This window comes from Coffea eugenioides, chromosome 10, assembly GCF_003713205.1.
Source record: "Coffea eugenioides isolate CCC68of chromosome 10, Ceug_1.0, whole genome shotgun sequence".
In the NCBI taxonomy this organism is placed as follows: domain Eukaryota; kingdom Viridiplantae; phylum Streptophyta; class Magnoliopsida; order Gentianales; family Rubiaceae; genus Coffea; species Coffea eugenioides.
The window spans coordinates 34,818,984-34,842,367 of NC_040044.1; the positions used below are offsets into that span (position 1 = coordinate 34,818,984).

Consider the following 23,384-nt stretch of genomic DNA (forward strand, 5'->3'; position numbering starts at 1 on the left):
TTGCTCCCAAAATTAAGTGATAAGCTATTTACTTATCAATGAATGTGATATACACTTAAATATATTAGATTTAATATTTAACAATTCAGTAACTTAATGGATTCAAATTTTATATTTCAAATATCAAACTTCAGTTCTATCAAACGCATCCTAAGACTTCTATACAATTATGTGATAAATGTAAGTCTACCGAATATTGCACAGTAATGTTTATTTGATTAAAACAGTAAGAAGGGGGAAAAAATCAACGAGGAAAATCGACGAAGAATCGGGATTGATTTGAATGGGCTATTTTCACCTTTATTTTGGAATCATCATTGCCCCCTGTAACTGTAAGGGATGCTTGGACCGAATGTCTAAGGTTGTTATCTTGAGCTTACTACTTTTGAGTTCAAGTTTTACTCTCGGGACGGTGGATTTGAACCGGAGTTCAACTCTACTATTTTTACCTTCTTTTTGAAGCAAAGTTTCGCCTCTCCGTAGGAATAGTTTTCTTTCTCTACTACTTACTATTACTGCAACTATTACTCGTACTGCTGCTACTCCAACTTCTACCAGAAGAGGAAATAGTGAGTTAAAAGAAAATTGCACCACTACAACTACTTGAAAAAATGCCGCAAGAAAGCAAAGAAAATGAGTCCTGCTAGTTGAAGAAATTCATGAGATAGTTTTACTACCTTGAACATTCAAGAAAGAAACTGTTCTTACAACTAGAATATCCATGCAGATTCAAGAAGATAGGAACTCAAGAAAGAATCTCAAGACTGGAACAAGGTGGAACTTAGCTCACTTATTAGAGATGGGAGTTTAAAAAAGAATTCAAGAAGAGAAAGAAGTTGAAGAAGCCCAAGTTCTCTTCCAAGAACTCGAGGGTGGTTCACCTTTGGAAATCCCAAGTCAGCTACTACTACATCATCAAGGGAGGAAGTCCAAATTCTTAAAGAAACAAAAAATATCACCTTAATTAAACAAAAGGTACATCCTACTCAATAGAAAGAAAAAAAAATGAAGTTACCTTATTAACAATAATGCCTGATATCAAAATCTTGCTAAGTATAAACCACATCATGAGTCCCCCCACCAGATGCTAGAGGCAGACCTTTAAGTTATGAGCTAGACTCTCTCGCATAACCATCAACCAATGTGATATCTTTGATCCTCCTCCTCACATCACCAGTAATCAAAGCACCTCTTTTACGCGATGTATATTCACAAGTGCCGAGGGTAATAGTCAATCTATAACATATCTCAAAGTATATATCAAGATGTATTTCTACCAAAAACCATGTCAAATTCGTAATATCTTCTTGTTAATTATGATGTGCACAAGGCTCCTGGAGAACAATGTAAAGTACTATAGTAAAATTTCAGTGATTTCACTATCAGAACATACACTTTTTAAGGTTTCATAACCATGATGCATCAGCATCCATTGCCAGGAGTTTCACTATTGTAAACTTTAGTAATTGTTGAAAACTAGGAAATTGATCTCCTGAATCCAACAATTTCAGTTAACAAATATCCTACAGAAAGACGATAACAATATAGTAGGGCATACTTTGACAACTATTACTTCTTCATTCACAACCAGTATTGTTATTCAGTTTGTAACTACAATACAGTTCTGAAAAAAATGTAAAAGAAGACAGAGCCTTGAAGATCTTGGACTGTGTCACAAGATTATAGTGGCTTGTTTAATAAATATAAAGAGAGATTCACACCACACTCCTCTTCACTGCAGCTTATCATTACGGTTGGAAAAGAAATAATAACACTAACATATTTACATGGTCTGTTCACCGGCATTCTTCTGATGATCAGCCCGGTACATAATAGTCCATCCTTTCCACCGGCAGGTTAAGAACTGATGTTTCCACCTATCCCAGAAAGTAGACAACACACTATTATGATAGAACAACATTTGTAAGATAACCCAAAATAAAAGAAAAAAAAAACATATTAACAAGCCCAAAAAAAGGTCATGAAAATAGATACTTAAGCCGAACAAATCTCATGAAAGATCATACTCCATGCCCATTATATCTACCAATTACCAAGTGCAAACGTACCTAAGAATAAGCATTTACCTTAGAACTTCTAATATTGGAATAACAGATCCTGCCCATTCCATTTAGTGAACCAACAATGTTGTCTTGGAATTATTTAAGCGCGAGAATTCATTGCAATTCTCAGGGTAAAGGAAATTTAGCTTCTTCCACAACACCTAGAGTGCTTTTATTTTTAATGCTCCAGTTATGCATTTAACAAGATCTCAGGTAACAAATGCATCAGTTGATCACAAAGATGACCAAGATGTTATTTTGGAGACATCCAAGCAAGCAGTAAAAAACAATGTAACATGCAGAAAAGAGAAACTTATACGTCAGAATGATACAATTTGCATATAATCATGAATAGTCCACCATTGAGAATGACAAAGCATGGAAAAAAATTGTATTCTAGTTGTGACAAAAAATAATAAAAAAAGAAGCTTACCTCCTCAAATGGAATGAAGACGAAAGGTGTCAGACCTCTCTTGTGTGTAATTGCTGGAACGTCTGGGTTATGTGTCTCATCTTCCTCCCACCTTTCAACAACGCCAAGAATGTCTTCATCAGGGCCAGTAACCTCAGTATCACTTACGCCACTGGTAACAAGTGCAAGTAAATCCATCTGATTATTAGCACCTGCTATCGTTCCCCTTAACCTATTCATCAACACATAAGAATGTAAAGAAAAAATGAAACATCTGTGTTTGAGACCATCTAGGTTACCCCAAAAAAAAAAAAAGAAAACTTTCATACAAGTATATCCTTAATCTTAACCACCAGGAATTTCCGTTGCAGATGGAATTTCCATTGGAGATCTTTTTAAAGCCCTAACAATCCCTCTCACAACTCTACCAGCAGTGACTACCTTTTTGGCAATAACTCTAGGCACCTTTGTGGAAGTTAGACACACACACAGATATACAGAAAAGACACACACTTGCTAATCTCCACCATTTTCTCTCTTAGAAAATATAATAAGAAACTCTGACCTTATACCAGTTCCTTCCATTTCTCACATGACTTCGTAGAGTTACTAATCATATTCCTTATCATCAGAAAGATGACAAGTAACACCTTTCGTTCACAGAAATTGAAGTAGAGTTCAACAAGTACCTCAACCGAATTCTCCACACAGTAGGGCGCAAACCAGGATACAGAAAAGCAGCTTCAACCTGTGAATGCAGCAGTAAAGATGAACTTCAAAATCGGAATGAAATGAAATAAAACAAGCAACAAACTGTTGAACAAACAAATTCCAGTTTTGAACAGGAAGAGCAACTTGCACAGAATGAGAATGTCACATAACATAAATTAGGAAACGCATGAGATAATTAGTATTAGAACATAAAGAAACCAGCAAATTTAAGCAATTGACCTTGTCCTCCGACAATGTATAATGACCACCAAATACACAATCGCCTTTTGTAGCACGGAAGTTCATGTATTTTGCCACTTCCTTCACTTTCTGTGATGAATTCTGATAGTCCAAAAGAGAAAAAGAAACATAATCAGCCAGAATATAGGAAGAAGATTTTATAGGGTACCAAAAAGCACTAAGGTAGCAAATGAAATAACCTTGTACAGAAATCTGCCTGAAGGATAAAATCTCAAGTAACGGTAATAGCACACCTGCATTGAATAACAGAACCAGAGTTTTAGAAATGGTGGTGAATCAACCACTAAGCATAGAAATGGCAAGAGAGGGAAGCAAGGACCCAATAAATAATTGATTTAAAGCAATTCAAATAGTAAGTTCACCATGAATATAAGATGATAAGCTCATTACTCCGAAGACCCATTGCACATAGCAATTCAAATAATTGACTTAAGTTCTTGTCGAAGTAAGCGAATGGTAAGTTCACCATGAATATAAGATGATAAGCCCCTTGTGCATATGAGCAGTCAATTTGATTTGAGAGACATAATATTTAACTCCCAAAAGATAAATTCAAGGACTAGAAGCTCACGCTCCAAGTTTCAGAAAACAAAGGTCAAGACAAATAAGCCAGAGAGGCTTCAATAATCTTACTTCTAGAGTAGTCTAACTACCCAATATATAGAAATGACTTAAATTTGTCAATTCTAGAATACAAGAGGCACTTTTCAAACCTTAAAAAAATTTCATTCAAGATAAGATCCTGTAATGGACTGGTACTATAATAATCTGCAAGGGACACCATGAGTGCAATCATAATTTCTCCAGTATCACTGGAGATGTCTTGCAACAGAAACATAAAGTTCAACATAATCATCACTTGAATCATAGTACTTCAAGATCTTCTTCAAGCCCAACCATGAACTACAACATTTTTATTTATTATTTTTGTTCATTTGTTTATTTATTCTTTTATGAGGAGGAAAAAAGTTATTGAGGCTCTAAGGAACCTATATAGGAAGACATCTCTCTGCTTGGGGCAATGAATAAAAAATTAGTTAATGTCTTGGATAACATTCCTTAATCCAAAAGTAAGGAGTTTTCAAAATAACAGTTTTCAGTTCTACTATAATACTCTCAGCCACAGCAAAATCCCACTTATTCCTCTCTACAAAATGACCAAAGTGCACAACGGTGCAGCAACTCAAATTTTAGCCCTTTTTTTCTTGTTGCTGTAACACCACCATCTTAAGTGAGTCAATTTTGATAAGAGTCCAAGGTAGGCAACACCATTCACAACTTGAAAGTCATACATTTCCCACAAAGACTCCTTTCAATAAACATAAATAATATTCTGTATGCGCAAAGGAATAAACATACAATGTGAACTGGCTTGGTAATCTTCCATTCAGCAGCCCCAGCACGAATATAGGTATTTCTACTGACATACAGACCTGTAAATGTAAGTGGATCAGTAGTTGTAGCCAGGCCAAAATAAAATAAAATAAAATAAAAATTTGAATAACTAAAAGAAGAAAACCTACTGTTTGAATGCACGGAGACACAGAAAGCAGAACTGAAATAATGACAATTCAACTTCATGGAACACCATGACAAACAACCAAGGAATCATTTTAAGTTCCTCAACCATCAAGAGGAAAGTAGTCTCCAACTAGAGAGTTAAAAATCTCAGAATTTTCACTCAACGCTAGACTCTTGACAAAATTCTTGAACACCAATATGTTACTTGCATGTACTTAATCATCATCTCCTTGGTTTATTTATTTATTCTTGTGGGAAGTGAAGTTGAAGCCTTGCATGTCCATCATCAAGTCTTGGGGTCGTGTATTTATTCTTTTCATTTTGGAGGAATAGAGGTGAAGGACTGATAAGTCAACTACCATAACAATAATGTGATAAATAAATGTAACCTAGAAATTCTGATAAATAAATGACTGTAGATTCCATATTTCTTCTCTTCTCCATCTTTTAGTAACTAGTTGATAAGAAAACACACCCCACACAGTTGGGGTTATTCATGAAGGATCCTTTCAACCACCATGCGGAAGACCCTGACATATTAATAGGACATGATTACACCACAATATTGTAAAAACTGCAATGAAGCATCAGAAAAAAGCAAGTATAACTAGATACTCCAAACATGGTAGACAGAGCCCAACATTTAAAAAGCAATCTTGACTAAATTAAATCAGATATAGGACCATAAGTTAGCACCAGATTTCATCAACTCAAACATGTGAATGGAAGATTTACTGATGCAATAACGTCAATGGCTTGACAAACAGCTTGCTTGGTCTAGAACATATATTAATGGATAGGGAACAATATATTTTACTGTTAGTAAAGCCTCCAGATTAAGTCAAAGAGAGAGAAAGTGGGCGGCTCCAATCTTACAGTAATGATCACACTAAGAATATTTAATTGAATTAACAGAGATGATGTATTTTTTTCCACTTCTGAAGCATGATACAATCAGGTAACCCACTTAAAAAGTATCAGGTGCTCTGAATAGCAACTAAGATTTTATAAGAATTGTGAAGAAAGTAACTGTTATCACTTTAACATTTATCTCAGGAACTAACATTTGTGGGCTCTATGGACTAACCACCACACTAGGAAAAGGACCATCTATGTAAGTGCCCAAAAGCGGTTAAGACAGCCATAATAACCAAATGAAAACAAACACGTTCTACAAGAGTAGCAATATATACACGTCATACCATCTGTTCTGACCCTGGGTCTTGATAGCCACATTCTTCTCCACGAGCCATCATATTTTGACTGAAGAATCTTATAATTTTCAGCTACTCCAGTAACCTTTGCAAGCACAAACCAAAACAAATTTCAAAATGAAAAGCCATAATTTAGAGAACTGATATAGGATCACTCAATGTCAACATATGGAGCTTTTACCTGCCAAGCCCTAAGGCACGCATTGCGCCAAAAAACTGGGTTACGAATGGTGTATCTCCACTTTCGACAAACACAAGCTGCCCTTCCTAGGGTGTATGGAGCCATTTTTGAAAAAATCTGCAGCATTGGAGAATTATTGGCATCTCTCAACATGATACATTTCAGTAAAACTGTCCTTGCATACAGATTTGAGAAACAAATACCCATCATATTTTACTTCACCAAAACAACTTTAGAAATTGAATGTGGTTATTTTCTTTCACAACCAGCAAGAGCAATTGGAAAAGACGGAATCAAAAGGAGAAAGCAAGAGATGAGCATTCAGTGAACAGTTCTATGGAAATACGATGGTTTGGACCAAAGGTTTTGTTTAGAGGATGGAAGAACAACAGAGGTGCTGGTCTCGAGTTCATGGAATGTAGAATACCTTAAATTTCTCTGACAGTCACGAGTTCGAATCAATTTTATACGTAATAGGTGTTTTAGAAATAAACTCGTGTAGTGCTGGGAGGTATGTCTTTCTTAAAGACTCACAGAAAATTAAAACTCTTGTTGAATTAAAACTTAATTTCAAGTTTGATTGGCCATTGCAATCCATCGTACATAGAATTGCAGCTCTTGAAAGCAAAGAACAGAAATATAATATGACTTCATTCCCAGCTCATTAACTCCTCCTATCCATGAGCAAACATGTAGAAGAAACCAAGTAAATCTCTACTGTAGTTGACAGAATGGTCTTACTCAAGGAAAGTAACTCTTGGAGAGGTCCCGCAGAACAAATTACTTCTAATGACTGAATACCAATGCCAATTTGACAACTACAAAGCAATGTAAGAAAATAGTATAATCATAAATTTTTTTCATTTCCCCAACCAAGAGGTTGGGAAAGCCGAAGTTTACAAAACTGCATCAATGTTTGAGTTCTTTTTGAGCATCAAACCATTGGTAGTCATTCATAAGATAATCTAGACAGATTTACTAGAATTTTTCCTTTTTCTTTTTCCCTTTTTCTGCTTACAAGTCTTACACCACAAAGCACCTTAAAATCCATTAATTAGTTCTGCCCATATCTAGAATCAGTTTTGTTGATATCATCATGCACCACTTTAGTAAGGGAGGTAAAGAATTCACCTCAACTTAAGTCCTGTTCTTTTGACCGAATAATACAAATTCTATTCAGGTACTTGATCAAAGTTTGACACTATGCAACTTTCAGTAAGAAAATGAGGGAGAGCTGCCTTGACAATCAACATGAAACTCAAGATCTTTTTGCTTGAAATACATATCTTTTGATTCAACCTCTAATTGGAACTCAAAGAATAATCAGATCCTAATTGACTGGAGAGTAAGGGAAACGCTATACACACGGAAAAAAATGGCATTAATGAAGAACAGTTAGAGGACCCTGACCCCAAGAAAAACAAAATCTTGATTATCAAATCATTTTTAAGTTGCAACCAGTGAAGTCCTCAATCAAGACAATAATCCTAGGACTAAAAGGTATAGCCAAAACCAGTTTTCTGGATAAGAAAAGGTCAGAATAAATCTAGCCAAAAAAAATGTGATTGCCTAAAAGTTTTTTTTTTTTTTTTTTTTGGGGTATATTGCAGTACTCCAGACACCTTTAACATGTAACCAAGTGACTGAGGCAACAGGCTTTCTATTTGCCTTCTTCCTTTCAACAAGCTACAAGATCCTGGAGAGATGCCAATTATTAATCATGTGAAGAGTGAAGGTAAACGCTTTTAGATTCTTTGACTAGAAAAATCCAAAACTCAAGATACTGTTTTGTCCAACCTTGGGAAGTACTAATGCAGGGTTGCATAAAGGACCAAGAAAGAATAAAATTTAAATAATTTTGAAATCCATTTGAGCTGTGACCCAAGCTCTTAGAGATGTTCTCAGATAGATTATAATTTTCATCAGATCAATAATAGTTTAAGGTAAAGTACAGCTCCTAAGATTCTTAGATTATCATTGGACTTGTTTATTTGTTGAGAGACGGTACAGTGCACAAGTTTATTCCTAAAGGATCAAGTTCTGATCATTTGATACGTCACACACTCCTCTTGCTCTCCAGTTTTAACTGTACCCATATCTGGTGTTTGTAACAGCAGACTCACCAAAAGATTCATTATCACCTAACTTCTTGGTGTCCTTACTCCTTAGGCCCGTTCCCTTAATATCATAACAGAAATAGAAGGACAGGAAGGAAAAATCAGTTCAACTCATCAAGATTTAAAATTTCTTTGCCGGAAAGGACTGCATACAAGCTGAGAGTTTCAAGCACAATACAGGCATGTGCCCTGAAACAATAAAGAAGAAGAAGATATAACCAACTCAAGAAAATCTAATGAAATTGCATATGCAAAACAGCAACAAGAAAATGAGACATCACTAAGGATAAAAAGTCAGTGATTAATACCTCAAAAATAAGCTCATCAGGCAAGGCACGGTGAATCAGTGCTGGATCAACTACTGGTTTACTGCTTGCGCTACCAAAAGGAGCCACCGGCCGAATGTTAACCCCATAAAGATCTGATAAAACAACCCAAAAGGTCAAAAAATTGAAAACAACAAACAATCTATAACACTACAAAGTACTTTCAGAAAATGACATGAACTATATCCAGACAACAACATAATAAATTGAGCACTACAGTGTTGCAAAATTACCAAGCCACGGCCTTTGTGTCACAAAAAATTGAGCAGCCCTCATTCTTGAAGCTGCTTCAAGCTCTGCTGCTACATTTGCATAATCTGAAAGGCATCAGTCATTATTGAGAATTAGCCAACCAAAACCAAAACCATGACATAAATCATTTAACCAATCGACATTTAACTAGAATTCTGCTCAGCTTCGTTAAGACTGTGCTTGTTCCTTACAAGAATAAGGATTGGATTAAGTAAACATTACTACAGAATACCATTCCAGCGGGACCAAAACGCCGGTGGAGCCAAACAAGGGCAAAGTTTTGAACAAAGAAATTTTACACCAAAAAAACACACTGGCAATCCAGATGCAAAAATCAAATTTTAAATGCGGTTTTTCATTTCTTAATCTATCAAACACTACACCTAAACTAAAAGATTGAAACTTGACCACTTCCCAGAAATTCAAATTGCATTAAAACATAAAATTCACGAAAATTATACCAAAAAAATACTCAAAACGAAAGAAAAAAATTACCATATTTTCTACACTATTGATACTTAACTTTCCATAGCCACAAAAACCCATACGAAATTTATACCCAAAAAGAATTAAAAAAAAAATTCGAGCAGCCCATATGGCCAAGAAAAAAAGAGCCTATATCACAACTAAATCAGAAGAAAAAAAAAGTAGTAAGATACCATATGGAAAAAAATGTTGAAAATTCCTACAAAAGAACATGAGATCATACAAATTCTAAATGGAATGTTCTTTTTCATGCTTACCAGAAGTCATTTTGAGTTGTCCTGAGATGATTATGCCTGGCGGGTAATTCTCTTACTTTACCGGGGGAAATTAAGGAGAGGAAAAGGATGCATCGGATTAGAGAGGTTAATTAAACGGTTGATTTTTTCTGGTTCTTATGACCATTTGGCCAACGCCGACGGTCGGAAGATTCTACCCACCCAAGCAGATTTTTGTGGCCCCGCTGACGGTTCCTTCGTTTTCCTTTTTTTTACAGAAATGGTCCTTCACATTTTACGAAATTATTTTCAGCCTTACATTTGGAATGATACAATAGGTCCACATACACGTAGAATATACTTGTCATGGCTCAATCAGTCCTTTAACTTGTTTACTTAAACACATTTTTGTTCTTTATTTATTTTTGTGCCAATTTACATCTTAAACTTCATTATTTTCATAATGATTTGATCCTTTTCTAGTCATTTGCCTTGCTTTTTACAGTAATGGTCCTTTACATTTTATGAAATTGTTTTCAACCTTATGTTTGGAATGATACAGATAGGTCCATATGTATGTAGAATGTACTTGAAATGGTTTATCCAGTCCTTCAACTTGTATACTTTAATATTTTTTGTTCATTATATTTATTTTTGTGTCAATTTAGGTCTTATGCTTCAATATTTTCAAACCGATTTTATCCTTATCTAACTGAGTTGTGTGATTGATCAATCTTATTAATTTTTTTTAATGAACTTAAGGCCCATTTCTTAAATTAACTAATAACTATCACGATTCTAAATCATCAATTCATCAATTTAGGGAATCAAAATAGGGGAATAGTGAACAATACATAGAAGAGTTAATTTAGGGCTACTTTTATTAGATAAGTGGAAGATGAAATTGATAAATGCACAAAAGTTCTCAGCAAAGTTGAATGGGATCTAAATTAAGTTTGCATTTGTAGGACAATCTTAATAGTGGAGTTAACAAATGACCCTTCTTGTAATTACAAAATAGAAACATGAGTAAAATTCTCAAAGATTACTTGGTAAAGCCAATTCTAGTTCCCTGAAGGTGTCAAGAATCATAGTTAGTCAAGGTGGATTCTTTATTGTAGATATCTCACTCATGTATAGTGTGAGTTACTGTAGCTGCTCTTTTTCACTTGACCAATGGTTGACATTAGCTGTTTTTGAGGAGTGTTTTTGAAAACTTTGCTGTAGCAGAATTTTTAGAGTATATTTTGGAATATTTTTAGAAAATATTTTGGGATAATTAAGAGTAGAAGAGTTTCTAGAATATATTTTGAGATATTTTTTAAAATTTTAAAAAAATTTAAACTAATTTTTAGATTACCTTTTAGAGTACTTTTTAAAAATTTTTATTGTATTTGAAAAACTAATTTTTGAAAAACACTCCAAAAACAGGGGATCCAAACATTAATGTTTTGAAGAATTTTTACCCCTTCTTTCCTTTCCTTTGCTTCAGCTTTGCTTTAATGGGGTAGACTAATCATGCTAAAATTTTCTTAAAATGGCCCTTTTGGAGTTGACAAACATGGGCTTTACCTCTTTTTTGTAAATCCAACGAGTTAAAACTATTCTACTAACATGGTTTGTTAATGTGTTGTCTGATGTATAGCTATTCAATTAGGATTTTACAAACCAAAGTTGGTTTTCAGCCTTTGGATGATAATTAAAGAAATTTTAATCTAGATTAACTAATGAGTTAATTGATTGGATATTTTCTTTGGTCGCTTTTTGAGTAAGTAAATAATTTTATTTCTCTCTACCTAATTGTACTTGCCCAATGCTTAATTATTGATTAACCTTGAGATCAACGATGGATTTGATGCTTGCTTTCTACCTTTTTTTCAATGATCATGATGATTTCTTGTGTTTGAGACAAAGAAGAGAATAGAATTGGACTTATGCTGCTACTCTCATCTTTTCTCTCTCCAGTATTCCTTCTTATTTTTCCTCTCCTAATTTTTTATTTTTTCTATTGAAAACCATCAAATTAGTAGTCTTTGTTGCTTATTTGGATTGTGTTAAGAGAATATAAGTACTCTTGTAGATAATAAATTAGTAAAAGTATTCTTGTAAATAGTTTATTAGATTTGTACTACTATAAATACTAGTTCGTCACTCATAATACGATGGCTAGATGTTTTTCTCTCAAAATACATGTTATTATGTTACATGGAGATTTGGAAGAAGAGGTGTATATGGAACAACCTCCTGGATTTGTTGTTCAGGGGGAGAATTCGTGGTTAGTTTGTCGTCTGAAAAAATCCTTATATAGATTGAAACAGTCTCTTAAGGCTTGATTTGACCGGTTTAGTAGTGTTGTCATGGAGTTCGGTCTAACAAAATGTGGAGTAGATGATCACTCTGTATCTTATCGGCATTTTAATGCTGCTAAAATTTTATTACTTGTTTATGTGGATGATATTGTGATTATAAGTGATGATATTGTGCGGATCTAGAAGTTTAAGTCCAATCTGCAGGTAAGCTTTTAGACAAAAAATTTAGGCCATTTACAATATTTTTTGAGTATTGAGGTAGCTCGGTCTAAATATGAAATTTATTTATGTCAAAGAAAATATGTACTCGATATGCTGAGTAAAGTTGAAATGTTAGGTTGCCGACCTGTGGATACTTCTATGGATTCTAATGTGAAATTAGTAAGAGATCAAGGTGCATTACTAGATAATCATGGGCATTATCGAAAACTTGTGGATAAATTAAATTATCTCATTATAACGAGACCTAACATTTTATTTACAGTAAGTGTCGTGAGTCAATTTCTTGAGACCCCTTGTACCAGTCATTAGAATGCTGTTATATGAATTTTTAGATATATTAAGAGTGCTCCTGGAAAAGGATTGCTGTATCAAAATCATGGATACACTGATATTGAAGGATACAGTATTGCAGATTGGGTTGGTTCTACCTCAGATCGAAAATCGACCACAAGATATTATGTAATTGTTTGTGATAATTTAGTATTATGGAAGAATAAGAAATAAACAGTTGCCTCCAGGTCAAGTGAAGAATCTGAATATCACACTATGGCTCACATTGTGTGTGAGTTGATTTGATTAAAGAGCATGTTATTTAAAATTGAGTTTGGGCATAAACAGCCTATAAATTTAGTGTGTGATAATCAAGCGGCTATTCATATTGCGTCTAACCCAGTGTTTTATGAAAGGATAAAACATATTAAAATTGATCATCATTTCATTCGAGAGAAATTGTTTAATAGAGTCATCAAGACATCTCATGTACCATCTGTGGATCAATTAGCTGATTTGTTTACTATGAATTTAGGGGGTTCTAGGGTGAAATACATTTGTAACAAGTTGGGCGCCTATGATATATATACTCCAACTTAAGAGGGAGTGTTAAGAGAATATAAGTACTCTTGTAGATAATAAATTAGTAAGGGTATTCTTGTAAATAATTTGTTAGGTTTGTACTATTATAAATATTTAGTTGGTCACTCATAATATGATGGCTAGACGTTTTTCTCCCAAAATACATGGTATCAAATTGGTTTATTGGTATTTCTTTTACATTTTAACTTTGTTCCTCTTTACCTGTACCAATTTCTTCTTCTTCTTCTTCTTTTGCCTTGTGGTTGCAAAATGTCCATGTTTTCTTTAAATTGAAGTTTCCTCCGCTGTTCGTTGTGTATGTATTCCTCCCAAAAGTTAGCATCTGCTGTTGCAAGGTTTGTCTAAAACTCAATATTAGATTGTTTTTGTACTCCTAGCTTAAGTTTTTTTCCTATGCTTGGAATCTTCAATTTGTTATCTTCATAATTAAATTAGAACCTTTATGTTATCTTCATAAATTGCTATGTCTTTGCTTTTGGATTTTACTATTATTAGTTAGTTTATCTTGGGTCTATTGAAAAGGGAAAGAATAGATAAAATAAGAAAAAAAATTGGTTAACAGAATAAGTGATACATGAAGCGATTAGTAGGTTTTCCTATGCTAAAAAAATAAGAACTCTCAAATGATCATCATGCAAGTGAGTGGTTAGAAACCTCTGAATGTTAGCTTTTCTAATTGGTCATGGATTTTGTGATATCAAAAATTTGTGATAGCTATTCTAATGTGATTCCTTAATAGATGTAACTGAGATCATGAGGAATAAATTATGAAAAAAAAAGTGACTCTCAGATGGAAAACGAAGTGCTTGAATACAGTAGTACAGTCTTACTGCCTAGGAATCTCAAGTGCTGCTATTGTATCTTCTTTAGCACCTGTGAACCTAAATAGTTTGCATTCTAGTATAGATTCATTTTCTAGATTTATAGGGAGCCAAACTCCCACCTCAAGAGATCATACCATAAAGAGGAGTTTGACATTGCAAACCAAAAGATGTCAAAGAAACCAAACTATAGAGCCAACATGTCCAGAATCTCAAATCATAGAGTCTGTTACAATTCTGATCGAGCCATTTGTCACTTACTTTGTTACTATATCTCCTTTGCCTGTAAATTCAAAGAGCACAAACTTTTATGAATGCATTGTTTCAGTTTATGGGCAAGCAAAACATCAATGCGAGGCATTATTGGAGAGATAGAGCTTAAATTGAAGGCTCAATGATCTCAAAAAAAAAAAAGAAACACTTGCCTCAAGCAGAATGTGTAAGATCTCAAAATTCAAAGACTTTTGCAAATGTCTCTAAGAATATTCAGCCTACTGTGCTATAGTCTATTGTTGCATCTCATCTGCTAAGTATGAACTCGAATAGCATGCTGCCATATATGACTATGACATCTGAGTTTTCAAGAGGTGAATCTTCCACATGTGGAAATTGCAGGAAAGAGAGAGCTCGTAGATTGAGAGCCAAAAAATCTTAGAGGGAGTTAGTTACCTGAGCTAGTGGCTATAGAATGTGAGAATCTATAAACTCATATAATTGCAACTAAAGACTATAACTTTGCCACTCTAAACATTTCAAATGAGTTTGTCCAAGCTACTTCGCAATTACAATTGACTAGTGTCAATCCTAAGCTATTTTGCTTAGATTTATCGATGAATATGCTACTTCTTATTGACCGAATGCTTCAATCCGACCTTGGACATATTTAAAGTTAGTTAAATTGATCTAGCTTTTGTATGTATTATAATGAACCTATTGTTTTATGTAATACAGATCGACATTTTTCAAGGATGAAAATTAAACTTGGTTTAAGAATCATGTAACATGATACATTTAGTCTCTAGCTTTTATTTGTCCTTTTTTTTTTCTATTTCTAAACCAGTTGATTCCTTCGCCTTAATATACAGAACCTTGTTTATCAAATTTGGGCCATGAACTTTCTCAAAGAAAATTAATATGCTTTCTACATGTTTGAAAATATGAATTCCTAGTTTTATGTTCAATACTCAAGTCCAATTCATGTTGTCTTTCACACAACTTACCCTTTTTAGTCTTTGGGCGATGAAGTATTTGGAAAGTTATGCAATTATGTTTTTTGTTTCGACTTTATCTTTATGATACATTCTTGTTTCAGTAATTAATATTATAGTAGATTATACAGGCACATATCAATCAAAATGAGGGAAAAATAAGAGAGCATGAAAGGGTTTTATGATCATGTGGTCAATAAACCATGCATTTTAATTTGTTTCATTGCCTTTTTTAATTAGTATTGTTTACTGCCACTATATGTTAGTCATATTGAAATCATCATTAATTATGAAACAAGCTCAATCAATGAGATTGTCTTTGGTATGGATGTTAAAAAACTGATATCATTCATAACACGGCATCTTAAGAAAGTTGATGAACATGTAAGCCTGAATTCCATTGATTACATGATTAGTTAGAAATATAGGTAATTATCTAATTTAGATTGCTATGATATGTATTTATGCATCATGTTAAATTTTTATTGTTAGAAACATATAACCACTCCTTACAATACATGCTCTTATAAATAATGCCTTGCAAATAGAAAAATATTTCATTGACAGTAGAAAGACTTTTAGATAATAAAATATTGCATGTCTCAAATTTTTGATAAGAACCTTAACTTTCACCCATATTGTTTGCACCTATTATATACTTTCAAATGATACAAAAATCTTAATTAACAAGGACAATGTATTGATTAGATTTAGGATAATAGATTACATTCACATTGCATTTACTATCAAAATATGGTGTGTTGAACTCTTTTTTGAACTAACAAATGCTTCTTTACTTTGTCATTTCGACACAAGCTATCATGGTTAGAAGGATGACAAATACAGCATTGTCAAAGCATATCAAACTTAGGAATTGATTAAAATTTGCCTTATGATCACTGATGAAGTCATTCCTGGTGTTAATGCACAACCTATTTTAATTGTTGGAATCACAAATGAGGACCCAACTAAGCTTGCTCAAAAACTAGATTCAGTTCCTCAATGCACCCAACAACCTACCAGCAAAAATGAGTGCTTCAGCCTAACAATAAAAATGGTCCTTGAGTTAATTGCTCAATTATCTAGTATTGCACAAAAACCATGCTCATAAAAGTTGCAGGAAAGAGGACTTTGACATTTGAACCCACAAACTCTGAAAGTATTTCAATCTTTGCTAAGAAAATAGCTACTAGATTCCCTCCACTGACTGCTGAGTAGTGTTTTGAAAGGTGTATTTAGGGCGAGTCCTAGGGCAAGTCTCGAGACGAGGCATTCCCGATTTGCCCTTGGGCGGTCAAATGTGGCGTTAGTGTCATGAGGTGTTCGCTCCGACCTTTGGGGTGAACGCTTGGGCGCTTGGGTGAGTTTTTTCTTTGAGGCGTAAAAGACATATGCCTTCAAAATTTCAGTTTTTTTTTTCCTTTTTTTAAGCTCCAAAAGAATATCTAAACTAGAATTTCTCTTCACTTGTTTAAGGAAGTTGAGACCCTCAAGGTGAACTTGCAATTTCTGAAAAACTTTTCTTATGTTAGCTTTACAAATTTAAGTTGATGAATATAGATGTTAGTTTGGAATTTAATGATACAAAGGAGGTGAAATTTTAAAATTTTGTACGTAACATTGAGGATACTTTAAAGAAATAGGGGAAAGACACTCGTTTTGATAGTCAAAACTCACAAATATCATTTGCCAGTGCCCTGAAAAAGAGTTTTCGCAATTGTGATCATTAGTTTGTGGGATGACGTCAAGTTTTTTATAATTGGATTTCACACAAGCAGTTTTTGCTTTTAGTTATACAAATAGGTTTTACTTTTCTTATGCAGGCATAAGGTTATATATATTTTTTAAATTTTATCTAATCCTTTTTTTGGAATTTTTAATATTATACATATACACACACATGCATATATATATATATATATATATATATTGTACTTTTATATTTTTTAAATATTTAAAAATAGAAATTTGTGGGGTATGCCCTGGGGCTTTCATCTCGACTATGTGAACACAAAATGCTCTGCTCAATGCCTTCGCCTTTTAAAACATTGCTACTGAGAAAGATTGTATTGAAAACAAAAAACCAGTCTTTCACAAATCTGTTGTAATAAGCTCTCTAAAGAAAAAATGTGATGCTGTGATATGAAATTAGCTCCATAGCTTCATATCTTCGTTTATTAAAACTATGTATTGCTGAATTGTTAGACCACTATCTTTTACCATTATATTAGGATCCATTAAAATTTCATCTATCACAAGAACTCAATGTATCCTAATATATGATATTGTGTTACTATATTGAACTTTAAATTAGGCAATCAGTATATTGGCCTATCTTGTACAGGGCAAGATTCCATTGGAAGATATGTAGTCACTACGACATTCATTCTGTTAATTTAGGTTTATGGTCATTGTGTATTTGTTATACTATTAAGATTGTTATGTGTGCTTATTCATACAGGTTTTGCAGCATATGATGTGAAACTTGAATTAGCAGCAACATAATTTCTTAGGAATGCCTAATCATTATCTAGAAAGTATGAGCTTTTTGGAGGGTCAAGGTTGGGTCTTGCACAATCTAATTCCTCTAGTACCCTTTAGATAAAGGAACGAGGGTCTCCTTTTACTGTAGCATGCCTCATCGCTTGACACATGGCAACTAGAATGGAGAGACTTAAAATTTTCTTCTCCTACCTTCAAATATGAGTGCAAATGGAATCCTTCTCAAGCAAAATCACTTAATGTTTGAGCTATCAAATAACACACGATCAATTCTTTATTGGGCGCCAAATTTTTAACAAAGAATCCCAATCAATTATTGAAAAAGAAAATCAAAAGAGTCAGATAATTCTTCTGACGCTGATAGCAAACAGCCATGCCTCTTCTCTAATTCTTGTCTTTCTCCAGCTTTTAGATGCACTTTAAGTCCATCGAAATCACGCATTACCTTTCAGATTTGACATGTTTGTGCCCAAAATCAGTAACTTTTGTGCTATTTATTGACCATGATTCAATACTTTTCTGCTAGATTTCTCCCAATCTTTAGATTTTTGGCTTGTGTACCTTCACTTTGTGCTAATCATTGGATGACACTTAATTCCCAAATTTTCAGCAAGTTATTTTCTATCCTTTTTACCCAAACTTTGCAAGCCTTTCTCTTATTTCTCTTTACTGAAGACTCTCAATTCTTGACTCCCATTGCTTTCCTTTTTTCATTTGTTTTGTTTTGTCTTTTTTCCCTGATTTGGTGAGTTATCCTCCTTTATCCACTAATTGGATGCATATAAGAGCTATTTCTACATTTGATTTCACTTTTGTTTTAACAATTTCCTTACTTTATTTTAGGAATTTTGTTTTAGGGTTTGACAAGAGACTAGAATTTCATACGAAGGTTTATAGACATAAAAAATCATAAGACATCTTACATTCACTCTCATTTAGATTTTTATGATAAATGATGTCCTATTATTTCATATTTCAGACTTTGAGCTAATGTTTTTGAGATCATATTTTGGCAAGGTAACCTTGATGGAGTTGTAGGTGATTTCTTCTTGAATTGCAATCTTGTATCTAGCCATAGCATTGTTATTATCTTCTTGCCGATTTTTGTGAGAAATTTGATACTAATTTTAATTGAGAAATCCACTTCTTCGTTTGTTTCAATAATTTCAGTTTGAATAAATTTTTTTATGTTGTGATGCTAATTTAAATTTGTATTTGTGAATTGTATGATTTACACATTTTCTTGCCATGTAAATATCTGCACACCTTATTTAATGGAAAAAATGTCATTCTTCTTCTCTTTTATTGTATCAAAACTCCTAAGTATATCAAATTTTCGAGGAGCAATGAGAGTCATCAAATTAAAAAATGAAAGATAATAGTGTATAATGCTTTGGCCTGGTCCCACATACTAAATCAAGTCTTATATGTGGATGAAAATTTTATTTTAATGAAGAATCAATAGTTTGTCAAAGCACACTACACAATTAAGTATTGATATTCTCCCACTTGGATCAGTTATCCGTAACATCAGTGGATTTTATAATGAGATGATCTCTATATCCTTGTCTCATGAACTATATCTCGACATTAGCAACCCAAATAGAGTAGTTATTGCCTTTTAATTTTTTAGCAGTGATAATTGTAAAACTCGTAATAAATTTTTCAGTTGTGATAATTGTAAAACCTGTAATAGTTGGATCGGTAATAAAAACAGTTATAGTGAATTTGGATGTGATACATATATCATATGCATTTGTAGATATGATGATATTGGATAAAAAAATCAAGTAAAATTATCAAAAACATTTATTTTCAAAGCAATTGAGACATAGTTTGTTAATTCAAATAACAACTTGTATATTTTCTCACTAAATCACTCAAAAGTCCTCAAATAAAATATACAAGTAGCAAGTTTAGAGCATATCATTTATTTGTTGCAACTTAATGGGAAGTGTTAAATATGTCTAGATACATTTACTAATATATTCTTTGTAATCATTTTTCAAGAAAGGTTAACAATAGAGTTGAAGTTCTATTTTTTTTAGTCTATTCTAATGTTTGGGGACCAAGTCATATTACTTCCACTTTAGTGTATCAATGTTTTGTTACTGTTATTGATAACATTTACATTATACATGGTTGTTTCTTATGAAATTTATATATGAAGTGATTTATGCTTTCTTATAAAATTCAATGTTTTGATGTAGTAGATATATTGGATGCATTTGTAGATATGATGATATTGGATTGAAAAAAAGTCATCAAGTAAAATAAATCAAAAACATTTATTGTCAAAGTAATTGAGACATAGTTTGTTAATTCAAATAATAACTTACAGATTTTCTCACTAAATCACTCAGAAGTTCTCAAATAAAATATACATGTAGCAAGCTTAGAGCATATCATTTATTTGCTCCAACTTAATGGAAAGTGTTAAATATGTCTAGATACATTTACTAATATGTTATTCATAATCATTTTTCAAGAAAGGTTAATAATAGAGTTGAATTTCTATTTTCTTTAGTCCATTTTAATGTTTGGGGACCAAGTCATATTATTTCCACTTTAATGTGTCAATGTTTTGTTACCTTTATTAATAATGTTCATGTTCTACATGGTTGTTTCTTATGAAATTTATATATGAAGTGATTTATACTTTCTAAAATTTTGTTTGTGAAAATCAAACAATTTGGTGTTCCCATAAGAACTTGTGAAATAATAATGCACATGAGTATCTTTCTATTTTTTTTTGTTATTTACGAATTTCAAGGGAATTATTCACCAATTATCATGCACCAGCACAATAAAATTGGTTTGGTGAAAGGAAAAATAGACATTTAGTAGAAATAGTATGTACTTTTTCATACAAATGTTCTATTTCATTTTTAGGGCATGTTATTCCCATGGCATGCTATCTAATTAATTCATACCATCATCTATTCTTAATGATTAATTTCCTTACTCTCTTATATGTCCATGCCAACATCTATTCTCTATTTCCTTTAGTACGATTGGTTATGCATGTTTTATTCATGACTTAATTCTATGGAACGACAAGCTGTCTTCTGGTGCTCTCAAATATGTATTTTTGGAGTACTCTTGAACACAAAAAGTATTGGAGATTTGTTGGATGATTGAACTATATTGTAGTAATAGGCTAATATAGCTTTCCCTATCTCAATTAAGTCAATTTTTGGACTCTCCATGTGATGATCGTTAGATCCCAAAGAGTATCGGACCAAGGATTGCTTATGTTGATTAAAAGAGTATGCAAATAATTGGCTACACTGATGTAGATTGGACAAGATCACTTATTAATCGTTATTCTTTTTTTTTTTGAAGGATAACATTTTTATAATTTAATCTATTCTATTCTATAGGTATCCAAGGATTGCTATATGTAGACTAAAAGAATATGTAAATAATTGCCTACATTGGATCGTCATTCTTTTTCTTTCTTTTGGTCATAACGATATACAAACTCGACTAGATCAAAGAGGTGTTTTGTCACCTTTTTGAAATTTTTCATTGCAAGTGAGATTTGAACCCCAAACCTACATGCCAAAGAGGGATTTAATGCCTTTTCAATGGCCACTGAGCCAAAGTTCAGTGATTTATTGATTGTCATTCCACTTTAGACTATTTTGATCTTGTCAGTAGAAACTTAATATCCTAGAAGGCTAAAAATTTTGTCCTTTTCGGGATATCAATCTACATTTTTAAATAAAATAGGGCAAATTACATTTTACTCCCTTGTGATTTAGTGTTTTTTTACATAATCCCCCTATGGTTTCAAAAACTATACATAACCCTCTCATGGTTTAGATTAAAGTGTCAAAGTGACAGAAATGGTCATTCGTAACGGAACTTTTGAAAATGTCAAAATTACCCTTATAAATACATGACGCACTAACCCCGTATGATTTTGTGTTTTACTATATAATTCCCTTATGGTTTAATACTTTACCATATAATCCTTTTATGATTTTCAAAATATACATATAATCCTTTTGGTTAATAAATAATTTTCAACTTTACATAAGGGTATTTTTGATATTTTAGGTAACTCCATTACAAATTATTTTTTCCGTCACTTTGACACTTTAATCAAAATTATGAGGGGGTTATGTATAACTTTTGAAACTATAGAAGGTTTATGTAAAAAAAAATACTAAACCACAGTAGAGTAAAGTGTAATTTGCCCAATAAAATATTACTGTTGAACAATAACACAGGGTGAAAATTTTGAATTTGGACTAACTTTTTGGTTTTGTTCCAGAAGCCCAAGTTAATATACTGGGCTTAGCTTGCCAAGCCTAGGCTCTTCCATATGTTTTTTTTTTGTGTCAGCTTGGGCTCTGGGTTAGCAACACTTGAGCCCAAAAGTCTCATTTGATGAGCCTATTAAGACTTTGGGGGCATTGCAGTTTTAATGTGTGGAATTTGGAGTGCATTAGTTGGAATTTTACAGCCATTGTTCTTTGGAAGGCAAAAAACCTGTAAAACACGTTCAACGATTTGCAGCGTTACTAGCTCAGATAAAAGTAGAATTTTAGCTAATAAAACAATTCAAGCTCTAAGTACAATCTCAACGCAGTGCACCCACTCATACTTAGTGGACTCTAAAACTATTGTGAGCAATAAAAAATCACTAAACATTTTCATTTCCGTTGCAAAGGTGAGCCTTATCCTAAAGCAAGGTTCTTAGTGATTTAATGCATTTACTTCCCTATTTAAAGAACGCTATAAAGTTTTTCATAATCATCTTGATTTGGGCAATCACTCATCACCATATAGACCATTTATATATATCCTTATACTATATAAGATTGAGTTTTGGTCAAAGAATAGGTTGAATTTCAACCACATAGGTGGGGCTTTCTGGAAATGTAAAATATTATGTATTAGTTTAAAAGCTTTAGGTACAAGTTAAGGAAGCATGTATTTGGATATGTTTACTGAAATGACCTCATTTTAATACATTTAAAGTTGTCATTGATGACCCATCGGGTATTGATGGAATGTTTAATTAGTGTGCAACCGTTTTTGCATTTTGTACAACTCATATATGCTTTGTGTGTTGGTGTAATTACTGGAATATCCCTTAACTACCAATAATTCCCCTTTTCAGCCGCAGATAACCGCTTGAGATGTTACTTTGTCTGAAGCGTTTGAATGGCAATCGGATTTAGGAAATGAGCCAATGATTTCTCTATCAATGGTAGGAACCCATTTCTCTATCATTTATAATCTGCATTTATGAGCCACAAACGTTAGTCAGTTTATCCCCTTTCAGTTTTAGGAGTTAAGTTTTCCTTTTTTGCCTTTGTCAACAACGATTTGCCTCATCGTTTTCTCTTCCATCCGAGATCAACTCTGAAATTACCTATTATTTCGTCATTAATTACACCCAATTCAATTGCTCAACCGTTGGTATGTTAATTAGGGGTGGCAATCGGGTCCGTTTCGGGTTGGCAGGTCGGGTTGAGACCCGGGTATAATAGAAAACCTGCTGATCTGAACCTAACCCACCAACCCGAAACGGGTCAGAATACCTAACACGAATCCGAAAATTTCGGATTGGCGGGTTGGCGGGTCGACCCAAAATGACCCGGAATTTAATTTTAATTTATTAATTTATCACTATAATTTCTAATAAAATCAATTTTGTACAAGACTAATTACAT

General features: G+C 33.1%; 1 protein-coding gene across 1 annotated transcript; it reads right to left on the reverse strand.

The window, feature by feature from the left end:
* Positions 1-1,532: 1,532 nt before the first annotated feature.
* LOC113749640 (F-box protein 7) lies at positions 1,533-9,990 on the reverse strand. Its single transcript, XM_027293454.1, has 11 exons — positions 9,802-9,990; positions 9,040-9,123; positions 8,789-8,901; positions 6,364-6,480; positions 6,171-6,267; positions 4,807-4,880; positions 3,627-3,680; positions 3,427-3,528; positions 3,165-3,223; positions 2,497-2,707; positions 1,533-1,877 (listed from the first exon to the last, which is right to left on the reverse strand). The coding sequence occupies exons 1-11, from the start codon at positions 9,809-9,811 to the stop codon at positions 1,818-1,820; spliced, it is 981 nt and encodes a 326-aa protein (XP_027149255.1). The 5' UTR covers positions 9,812-9,990; the 3' UTR covers positions 1,533-1,817.
* Between the last annotated feature and the right edge of the window lie 13,394 nt (positions 9,991-23,384).